Source organism: Aedes albopictus, chromosome 3, assembly GCF_035046485.1.
Source record: "Aedes albopictus strain Foshan chromosome 3, AalbF5, whole genome shotgun sequence".
Classification (NCBI taxonomy): Eukaryota; Metazoa; Arthropoda; class Insecta; order Diptera; family Culicidae; genus Aedes; species Aedes albopictus.
This window is the reverse complement of record NC_085138.1, coordinates 60,109,054-60,121,221: the sequence shown is the minus strand read 5'-3', so window position 1 is coordinate 60,121,221 and position 12,168 is coordinate 60,109,054. Positions and strand designations below refer to the sequence as shown.

Here is a 12,168-nt window from a genome sequence, read left to right as displayed (position 1 = left end):
AAGGGAGCCGCCTACAAAATTTTGGCGGAAGAGGTCATTGGCGAAGGAGGCTCTCACACAAGAGGCGACTCTGTGAATAACCTAGACGAGGTCGGCAATGCGTCAGCAGTGCGAAGTGCAGGTGGCCACCACAGCCGGCAGGGACACGGGTGGCCTTGGTTCTGCTACCTGTGGCGGACGTAAAAAGTCCGTTTAAGTAGGGAGGATCAAGGTAGGCTGGTGCGTATGTCATCTGACATTTCACGAGCCACCGGAGGTTCGCTTCAGGTATCAAGAACGAGTGTCCCGGGAAATTCGTAAACAGCAAGCACCCAACGGGAGGTCCAAGGTACCCGGCCTTCAGAAGAGCCGCAGCTGACAAATCACTTGGCAGGTCACGCCGCTAAACCCGAACCACTGCGATGCAGCCCCCCAACTGCCTTATCAGGAAGTTTCTGGGGGACGGATATCACCATCATAGCGGACCCAGATTGAGTACCCGCCGGCAATGGCAATTTGGTCGCGGATGAGTTTGCAAAAATGACGGTGATAAGGACCACGGGTAAATACCCCTTGAAATACCCCGTCCAGGAGTTGATGCCTACTACCTACGAGAGCTTTGTGGTTGCCATAGTAAACGTGTTTTCTTCTGTAATTGTTATGCGCCTTCGCGGTGGTCAATCGAACAATTCACACAGATGCTGTGCTGTATGACGGCTGACAAGGCGAAAGCCGGTGGTAATAGCAGGTAACTTCGGTGCCTGGACCTTGGAATGGGGAAGCCGTTTTACGAACCAGTGGGGGCAGATCCTACTAGATCACAATCGCAAGTCTGAACAACATGCGGTGGTCACCACAGGCGGGTGTGACATCAACTCCAAGCGCTCATTGAAGCAACTCGGAGTCATGATCGATGATAAGCTGAACTTTGGCAGCCACGTGGAATATGCCTGCAAGAGGGCGAGCATGGCAATTACGGCACTATTGAAGATAATGTCAAATAGCTCGGCAATTGTCTCGAGTAAGCGTAGACTTCTCGCGATAGTAGCGGTCTCCATACTACGGACGAGCAGGCCCCATGGCGAGGGGAATTATCACTTGACACAATTTCTGTCAGGCCATGGGTGCTTTAGGTGGTATCTGCACAGATTCGGACATGCAGGTTCTCCTACATTTCCGGAGTGTGCAGACTGCGACGAGACCGCGGAGCATGTGTTCACGGTGTGTCTGGTAGAACAAAATTAATTTAAAAAAATCGGTATCGTTAAAATACCCACCAAACGAAAGCTAAATGTCCCCTCTTTCATTTGAGACTAAAATGAGAAAGTTCTATCGGCGGATCCAGAACAATTTTTTTTAATATTAATAGCTTCGAGACTTATGTTTTTTTCTCTTTTCAATCTTGAGTTTAGCCAAATGGGCATGTATGAGGTCGCCCATTAGTAACGTGTCTTTTTGAAAGAGTAAACGGGTCAAATGAATATTTAAAATTTCCCTTACCAAATCTTGCTTAGACATAAAGTGCAAAAAAATATTTAAGGCAGTTGAAATAGAATTTCAGCAGTATTTAGGCATATGTACCGTCTACCCCCGTTGGTTTGACCTCATCTAATCTGAACACTTTTTAATTTGACCCCCTCTAATCTGCACATCGTTCAAACTAAAAATGGTTCAAACGCCATTCTGCTCATGGAACGGGGTGAAACGGAACACAGAATCAATACAAAACAGCAAAAAGGGCTACCATCAGTGTGTTTTTCGATGCCTACAGGGTTACTAGTAGTTCAAATTAAAAAATGGACCCCGTTGGTTTGCATGCGGTGACGTTCAAACCAACGGGGGTAGACGGTACAAATAAAATTCGCATTCTATACATGTGGAAGTAGTTATTGCGGCTGCAATTTTCTTAGTTTTTATTGACAGTGCCTCATGATTTAAAAGTTTTACGATCGAAGTAGGCCGATAAATGTAAACAAAAATGTAAACATACATCAAAGTAGCTCGGATCACGGGGTACAACATTTGGAAGGTAAAGTATTTCGGAAAACTGGAAGTTTTTTGATGGTGCAATTTAAATCGTTCAAAAGCATGAATAAAACGATCTAGAGCTCCACACCAATTTTATGAACGCGAAGGAACGATAATAATGACGTTATATGTTTACGTTAAAAATTGATGATTACTTAGGTTAATGGTCTGTCTTGTATTCTTGTATGCCGTGGCTAAGATAGAATTACCACATGCCGATATTTTTCCATTTGTGCACCTTTATGGTATCAAAGACTTAAACAGTTTTAGTTAATTCGGACTATTGCAGTTTGGTATAGCTCCTTACATTTTAAGAAACAACTATGACTAGAAACCCCTGAGTGACGAGGAAAATGGAACCAAGGAATATGTATTGTGTTTGAGGAATTTTTTTCTGCCACAATCATCATCGAAAACAGTTTATATTCTAGAAATGTTTAGTAAAATTGTCTTGTAACGAGTAATTCGACATAAAAATTATTAGTAACCGAATATCTTTGTAAACAGGTAGCCTTACTCAACTGACAAAAGTAGAATAATTAATGCTACATGTCTAACGTTTGCACAATATATATGTACTAGGGACAATGTGCTAATCTGTCGGTTATCAATTGTTTGATCCTCTCTTAGCATCGTGGCATTATAGAAGATTTAGCAACTTTTCATTGAATTTTACAGCTTTATTGACATAAACACATGTTTTACATCAAAGTACATATGTCTGAGCACACACATAACAATCAGTACGGATTGAAAATGTCTTAACTTGATCTTGTTTCTACTTGCAGGTCGTTGATATTATAACAACTTTTTCTGAAAGATATCAGAGATAGCAGCTACCCCACAAAAAAGTTAGGAATTGCTCATTTAAATTTATCTCATTAAATGTTTCGAATATACCCATTAGATTTACTCTCTATGAGTTTAAATATTATTTGAAACCTTCTACTTTGAGTTGCAGACTTTGTTTGTGAAATTTGTAGAGCTGCAAGAACTACAACTTCTCATAAAGGGCAAACGTGGCAGATCTAGCGCTACTACCGATGACGCAAAAATAAATTTCTCGTTGCAGTTGTGTTCTAGATGCTACATGGAGATGATCAAAGGCAAGCAACTTGTTTGCACATCGAAACTTGTTGAACATCATTCAGACTTCTCATAATGTTGCTGCGGTTGCTGAATATTTGCGGGCAAAACCCAGAGATCAGGCTGATCAGATGAAGCTCTCAAATATTCATGAACTGCCATCCAGATGGAAACCGGCGTCAACAAGTGACCAGAAAAGTAAACCAATTTTGTTCACCGATGATTTGTTTTTGATAACGAAAAGGGCCCATAAAGCCACAGCTGTAAGGGCGTGGGTATCCAGCATAACCATGCTGAGGATGAAGGGTTCGATTCCCTGTCAGTCCAGGAGATTTTCGTGAAGGAAATTTCCTCGACTTCCCTGAGCATACAGTATTTACGTGCAAGTCACACACTATGCACATATAAAATAGTAATTGGCAAAAGAAGTTTTTAATGAAAAACTGTGGAAGTGCTTGTAGGAGATATAATAAGAAAATTTCAAACAAGTCGAATAATTTAATTTATTCTTATATCTCCTACAGTGTTCATAGAACAAGCTGAGAAGCAGGCTTTGTTCCTGCAGGGACGTTACGCCAAGAAGAAGAAGAAGAAGAACAAGAAGAAGAAGAAGAAGAGGAAGAAGAAAGAAAACATGTGTCTTGAGTACCAGACGCACATTGAAGTTGAGAAGCTGTTAGAGAAGAATATATGACGAAGTCACACCCCGAAATTTCAAGAGCACAAATCTGAAGAACCCAATGACGGTATGAGCTGAACAGTTGATCGATTGGTGACCTGCTGGTACCAGTCAAATACGAAACACTAAAGACGTATACGTATCTATCATAGGATGCAAACACATAATTGGAATTCAAAGGAACGGCATTTAACTCGATTTTTTACTCACTGTTCTAGTACTTTCACCAAACTGCTCATCATAAACACAAAACTGCCAACTGCTGGATTTCCCATTCACATGACACTATTATGCTTTTATGGATAGAATAATAAACAGAATATAAAATATATATCGACGGAAAGTCATGCTTGCAATGGAAAAACAGTGTTTTGTCATTAATGTGTTCTTCGAAAAAATGAAAAAAATATCATATTTTTCAAAAAAAAAATTGTTCTAGACCCGCCGATAGAACTTTCTCATTTAAGTCTCAAATGAAAGGGGGACCCTTAACTTTTGTTTGGTGGGTGTCTTAGCGATACCGATTTTTTTAAATTAATATTGTCCACCAGACACACCGTGTGTTCTTTGAATGCCCACGCTTCGTGGAGCAAAGGTCGAGTATGCAGGAGGTATGCGGTAAAGACATCACTCCCGACAACATTGTTGAAAGGATGTATACGGGGGAGGACAAGTGGGATGCCGTTTCTTCCACGGCATCTCGAATCGTCCTTGAACTACAGAGAAAATGGCGAGCCGAACAACAGCTAGTTGAGTTGGCTCTCCCTCCCCATCCAGGAGCTTAAGCCCAACGGGTAGTCTATGTACTAGCCAGGGCCCGAGCCTCCGGGGAAGAGCGAACAACTTAAGGCGGTAGCAGATGGAACGCTTACCATTAGAGTGTACTCATTGTACGAAGTCATCCCCCCTTCTCGAAGTCATCCCCATAAGCGTAACTAGGTCATAGCTCTAGGGGGGGCCAAGGCCATGTCGATATAGATTTTTCATACTAAAAAGATACTTTTCGCCTGAATTGCGCGATTTTTTATCTGGAATGGATTATTCTGGAGGGGGCCAGGCCCCCCCTGGCCACCCCCTATTTACGCCAATGGTCATCCCTGACGGGCGTACCGCGAAGGTAAGGAAGAAGAGAGAAAGAGGTTTTAATGTCGACCCCACATAACCTGAGGACCCACCTCTCGGGTATCTGTAGAAGCAGATTTCCTCTTTCTATAAAAAAAACCGGGACCAAAAGTACCTTTGGTCGAAACGAAGCGGAGTCGATTATAGTCGATTACTGGGGACTCAAGTGATTGTGGACCTGCGTCGCGCCTGCGTACGGGTTAGGTGGCTGATGCAGCGAGCACTAACTGAGGAAGAGCGAAACGAATGCTGGGTGGTTCTCGTCGCTGCCAAAGTCGCGCTGAAGACCGAGATAAGGGTAAGCATAAAGGCATGTTTTGGGGGTCTCTGTCAGAGTACCAATGCGAAAACGTGGGATGATGCCTACAGGGGTGTGATGACCAAGACAAGAGGTATGGCTCCTACAGAGCAGCACCCTGAAAGGTTGGAAGGATCGTCATCTTCCTGCCTCATAATTCTACTCCTTGGCCTCCTTTCGGGCTGCTGGGGTCTGGGGCTGGCGAAGAGAAGATCACCTATGAGGAACTTGCGGGGATAGCAAAGTCGCTTAGCGTAGGTTGGACCCCAGATCCGGACGAAGTCTCGAACTCCGGCCTTAAAAGTAGCTATTGCACAGGCTCCCAGAATATTCAGGTCTGCTATGCAGAAATGCCCGGATGAGGCAGTTTCCCCATTGGTTTGGAAGTGGCAGGGGAAACCACCCGGAGACCCGTCGGCATATAGACCAATCGACAAGGCGGGGAAGGTGCTCGAAAAAGATTATCCGGCAACCAGTTCGGCTTATGGAAGAGAAGGTCGACCGTAGACGCGATCTTGTTGATTACAAAGACTACCGAGATAGCGCTCCAGCGTAAGAGGAGGTGGATTGGCTTCCGTGCAGTAGTGACTCTGGATGTAAGGAACGCGTTAAATAGCGCCTGTTGTGTGGCAGTAGCCGATGCGCTCCTGTATTTTGGGATTCCCGCTAACTTGCACAAGGTTCTCGAAAGTTCCAGAATCGAGTACTAGTTTACGACATAGAGGTGGGTTGGATGTGCTTTCATATCAACTCAGGAGTCCCACAAGGTTCCATCCTGGGTCCGGTGTTATGGAATGCCATGTAAGACGAGGTGTTGAGGGTAAAGTTCCTGGTGGGAGTGGCAATCGTCGGCATTACGCTGGAGGTTTACGGTGAATCGTGAATCGATCGAAGAAGTGGAGTTGACTACCTGCCCACTCGATCAAGGTTGTAGAGGCGTGAATAAGATCCAGGAAACTGGAATTGGCTCACCACTAAAATGTTGGTGATGGTGGTGTTTACAACAATCAAGATCCTCCACTAGAGTGGGTCATCGGAACCTTTTCGTCAATTCAAAGCTTTTTCGGACCCGTTTCGGGTCCTGAGTATCTGTGCAAAATTTGAGCACGATCGGTTGCGTCTACACTTTGCGCATTGCAATTGAAATTTGTATGGGATTTTGTATGGGAAAACATACTTTTTTGCATTTTAGCCATAAGTTGAAAAAGTTTGTCTGATACTTTTTAACCGATACTGTAAAATGATAGCCTAGGATGTTCTGAAAAACTTTGTCGAAGACCTCAAAGCGATCCGATGCTTGTGAAAATAGTTATAATTAACGAACCACATGCATGTGTTTATGTTTTAACATGTAAAGGAATAACAATAGCAACAAAATCATACTGTTTCGCCAAGCAATGCCAACGCTATAACTTTTTTCATAAGCATCAGATCACTTCGCGGTCTTGGACAAAGTTTATCAGGACACCCTAGGCTATGTTTTCAATTTATCGGTTCCACGGTTTTATAAAAATTCGAGCTTGTCATGAGAAAAATGCAAAAAATGAGTTTTCCTATGTTAAACCTCATACAAAGTTCAAACGCGATGCGCAAAACGTAGACATAACCGATCGTGCTCAAATTTTGCACACTTATTTGGATCCTGAAATGGGTTCAAAAAAGCTTTGATCTGATGGGATACCATTGATTTTTTTCATTTTTCCATATAAACGATGACCCACTCTATCCTCCACAGCTGTGATGGCATAGTCCCCAATCCGATGTCCAATAGCTATGCGGCATGTACATAATTAAAAATTGCACTCAAATAAATAAAGTTTGGATACTCACCTTCCAGCAGATGTCGCACCTCGTCGGCCGGCGCCACCGCCAGGCTCTGCAGGTTGACCTCCTTCATCTCGTGGACCAGCTGCTCTACCTGTTTCTTCTTCTCCGCAATGTTGCTCTCGATCCCAGCGACCTCGCTCTTGAGCTTATCGGTTGCCTTGCTCGCGTGGTCCGTGCTCTGGATGGCCAGATCGATCTCCAGCTGAATCCTGTCAACTTCAGACATTAGATGGCGTTCTAACTGTGCACGATTAGTGTCATACTGTCGGCAATACTTGCGCTGCTCGACCTGGATCTCGTCCATCAGCAGGCGGATCTTGTTTTTGCACTGCAGCAGTTCCGTCTCGCAGTTGGCCAGCTTCGAGCGCAGCAGGGTGATCTCCGACTTGAGGGTCTTCTCCTGCTGCCGCACGAGCTCGCCCTCTTCTTCGACGTACTGGAGCGTTTGCAGTTGCTCGCTGCCCTGCCGATAGATTTGATCTGTCTTGTTGATCTCCTGGGTGAGGGCGTCGAGCTTGTCCTGCTGCTCGCGCCCCTTGCTCTCCAGGTACTGGATCTCCGAGTCGTACTGCAAAAAGCGGTGGGAAAATAGGGTTAATATAAACGAAATTGAAACTTTCCCGACTACGCTACGTCACTTAAAAGAAATGTGGGTTACCTGAACTCCACTCAGCAGGAAAAATAATGGTTAGTAGGTAGGTACATATTCATTCAAGCGCGACCCTCAAATAACATATTCATAGAAGAATTCTCCCAATCGAATTATACCACCCATCCCACAATCCAACCGACCGACACGCTATGAATAACCTGAAGGTTACGGAAAGGCGTCGCGTACCTACGCGTCTTTGACTTCTTTCTTTGCCGATCGTCATCATAATTCAATATGATGCGGGTGTGTCACGCGCTTTTTAGCCTTCGAATTCGATTTTCTTCTGGCTGCTACTGCGGGAACCCGCATCTCATCTTAACCCCCCGCGTCTCGTCCTTCCGGAACGGTTGAATATTCAACCGAACAGAACTCGTGCAAGACTGGCATACAGTAGTGCATAAAAATCATTTGACAGTAAGCTATCTTACCACCAGATCATAATACATAGTTATTTATATAATGAGTTGCAAAAAGATGATTTTTTCAACACGAGTCGTACATTTTTCCAACGAGGCTTGCTGAGTTGGATAAATACGAAGAGTGCTGAAAACATCGAGTTTTGCAACGAGTAATATACAACCACAGACAAACACACGTAACACTTACGCAATTTCCATCGACCACGCTTCAACGATCATTTTAAATTTTCATAGTTGTGGCTTTCACAACCAGAGGCGCGCGTATCGTTTTTCTATGCGTTTGACGTTTCACACTAGCGCCTTCTGTTGACGATATTGCACAACACTGTGATTCGTGCAACTTTTCCACCAGGTGATGGTAGTGTGAACTGGGCGATGGATTTTCATGAAAATCGTTCAAGGTGTTACGTCTGTTTGTCTGTGATACAACAATCTATACAATGATTTTTTTCATTATACAACCCATTTGGGCTGCATAATATTTGAGTTGCATTATGAACATTATGCAACTATTTCAGTTGCATAATGAATTAGTGCGGAAAAGTTGGCCTTTGTGATACCAAAATGAGTTAAATAAAATCAAAATTATGATACTGAATAGCATAAACAGTATTATTAGTTTTTTTTTTATCATCCTGAGTCGTAAATTAAACCAACGAGGCACACCGCATTACATGCAATCATGGTGCATTGGATATCAGCCACTTTGGTGGCCTTCTGCCACGTCTAAAACTTTGATCAGCACTGTAACTTCCCACAAGCGAAGAGGCGATGCTATCACGTTGGACGCGTGCGTTTCCGAGAAAAAAAAAAACACGCGTAAACGGAACGATCATCGGATGAGACATGCCGGAAAAAACAGCCTCCCGAAGCCCGGCCTTCGCATTCCTTTCGATGATTTTCAAGATAAGACAGACCTCTATAGCCGACCGGCGGTGGCTGTGACGGTGGCGATGGCGACCAGTCAGTGGAACGATTCGTTCGACATTATTGCCAACAAGTGAGGAAAACAGCGTGAGAGGTTTATTTTTTTTCTCGACACCACCACCACAGAAAATGAGTTTTCCCTGTTGCCGGATTCCGGTCTACGCTACTATCGATGTTGAAGGACAGCACATACCACACAGTGCTGGCTAACTGGCTGGTGCGCTTTGTTGTGGGTGGCAGGGAATCGAAAGCAAAAAAAGGAGTTTTCGGCGTAACCACAAGGCAACTCGGCAGTAGAGTAAAAGAATCCACTTGGGTGAATTCCGTTCGATTTCGGTCAGATGCGTAGACAGGGTTCGCAGGGAAGAGGGGGTTGGACCTTGAGGTTTTTTTTTACAAAATCGATTAGCTAATAAAGGTAATAAAGCCTCTGTGATCGTTACATCTGAATATGACCACAGCTTACGAAATCGATACTAAGAAAAGCGTTCCTAACTACATATCAACGATGTACAGTACTGACGGCCGCCTAGGACGGAATAGTTCGCTTTTTCGTATGTGCAGAATACCATGATAGCATTGAACAGACATATAGGGAATGTGTGGAACAAAATTGACAAAACGATTGCTTAAAGCTTAGACCAGGCCTGCATAGAGCTTTTGGAGGGTATGAGACACATTATACCGTGACGTTACAACGTTTTGACGCATTCGTAGTCAGATTTCCCACTATGTAGTGTCCGGACGGACGATTGTAAACGATTGTAAACCTCAAAATATTTGTTCATATTCGGATTCCTTGTGAAATTTCTGATATATTTGACCTATTAAACATTTAGTACACATTAGAAAAACGTGTTTAAAATGCGTATTTGTAGCGTGACGTTACAACACACTAGAATCCGGCCCTCTCTACCGCGCTACCAACATCTTAAAAAAATCTACTCGGATTTTTATATTATTCTGATTTTTTTTCTCCACCATTGAAATTTATTGGTTCGTTTTTCAATTCAATGGAATAAAACATTTAAATTTCGGATTTGTTTTTGGATAATCGACTTTTACATTTCGTGACGTTACAACGCCCGTTCAGTTTCAAACAGGGTTCTGCTCGCGTTGTAACGTCACGAAAATGCACATCATGTTAGAATCAGAATAATCAGCCAAATTTACCTGAATTTGTGAATGCATCACTGCATTATCTTCACTGCTTCATGGGGAACTTTAATCTATTGAAAACCCGTTTTGTGATAAATGGCTCTGAGGGCCAAGTTATTGCTATTAGCAGTATGAATACTCTTTCATGACTTCGGCACCCATCTTCGACTTAGTAACACCCATATTCTTCTAATTTTGATCCAAAAGCTAGACCGCTGAGATCCATTACTTCACACTGCCAGATATTTAGATTTTTCAGTATAGAACTCATCACGCCGTCGAGATAAACATTTCGTCAATAATCTGTGCAATGTCATCAATTCAAGTAAAACGCTTTAAGATGTGTGCGAGAATTTGTTGAGCCAAAGGCTTACCAGAGGATCTGCATACCACTTAGGACCTTAAAATCAACTTCTGTGATCTCAGAGACGAATAGACCTAACAGTGATAAAAAATCTTAATTACTTAGAGGGTTGGTGTCTTTGGCAAAGTTGTCATCCGATTTTTTTGAAGTCGCCCTCAATCGATCATAAATTGGTGCAAGTTTATTACACTCAAGTGGACATGTAGTATCCGGAACCATTCCGGAGATATTCCGGAATGTACTGGGGTCAGGGGGTGGGTGAGGGGTTTGCTTTGCCATATGGCTAAAAGTGATTATTTCGTGTGCTATTGTGTTTGAGAGGCCCCCGCGGAACTTGTTTCAGGTGTTCTGGAGCGGCCATATCAGTTGCTACATACTTCAGTCAATTGTTTCTGCCCCATTCTCTTGAAATCATGAAGTTTGTTATGTCGCACAGCATGTTTTGGTTGCACACCAGAAACGTCCCCGATGTAACCCCCGTGGAACCTATGCTAGTTGTTCCGGGGTGGCCATATTAGTTGATACAGACTTCCGGCTATTGTTTCTGACTCAGTCATTCGAAATCATGAAGATTGATATGTCGCACGACATGTTTTGGATGAAAACCAGAAGTGTCCCCAATGAGGCCCCCGCGGAACCTGTCACGGTGATGCAGATGGGTCAACTAATTCAAATCTGATTATCGCAGTTGTGATTTGTTGTTCACAATGAAAATTCAGCTGAAAATCAATGGTTCAAGCACAATAACACGAAATAATCATTTTTAGCCTTTTCGGCACCCTCCTTGACCTCAGTACAATCCGGAATATCTCCGAAATGGTTCCGGATATTGCATGGCCACTTGGGTGTCATAAACTTGCAGCAATTTATGATCGATTAAGGGCGACTTCAAAAAAAAAAAAATGGATGAAAATTGACGAAATGCCAGCGTTTTGAAAATAAGATGTTGGGGGTCGGGTATGTGAAGGCTAAAGTTATTTTTTTTAATAAAATGTGGATGATTTTTCAATATTTCACCTACCACTAGCCAAGTAGAACCTTTACTCTCCAACGTCCAGTGTCACCTCTAGGTGACACCTGTTTTGTTTTGATTGTTAAAAATCGAATCCTTGATCAAATCTTTTGCAACTGGTTTTAAATGAAAGCTATACTAATCTATTTTGATTTTTGGCGGAAGTGGTCCAGGTCAATCTGGAGTGACCACCGGGAATCGACTACAAGCAGAGTAAGGCAATTTTCTATAACCTGTCATAACACAAAGACGAAATAACATTATGATTCAAACTAAACGTAATTTATATTGGCTTCAGATGTGCTTCAATTTTATCTGGTGTAGTTGAAAGTTTTTTACAGTATGTTCTCAATAATCCGATTTTATCAGTTTTGGAAAATTTTCGTTAATTAAATTGACTGAGCAAAATATTTAAACTGATTCAAAATATTAACTGCAGGAAGCAATGCATATTGAATGTGGGATGTATAGAAAAATCATAAATGGCCACTGCCGCAATGGTTCTGGTACCTGGAACCGATTGCAGGAGCCCCCAAATAGTACCTAACGTGTTTTTGGTCAAACAGCAGTGATTATACTCAATTCTTAAGTGAAAAAAAGCCAAAACAATTATATTT

At 42.8% G+C, this 12,168-nt stretch overlaps 1 protein-coding gene across 4 annotated transcripts in view; it reads right to left on the bottom strand.

Moving 5' to 3' along the window:
- The window catches only part of LOC109399736 (uncharacterized protein DDB_G0283357), a 380,277-nt gene that overhangs the window by 3,592 nt on the left and 364,517 nt on the right, over positions 1-12,168 (bottom strand). For 3 of the 4 annotated variants that reach the window (XM_062861221.1, XM_029871278.2, XM_062861220.1), the window contains exon 5: positions 7,023-7,587. In XM_062861221.1, coding sequence (XP_062717205.1) covers positions 7,023-7,587 — 565 coding nt within the window. The remainder of the gene's footprint in view (positions 1-7,022; positions 7,588-12,168) is intronic. The other variant, XM_029871289.2, reaches the window with a different exon arrangement.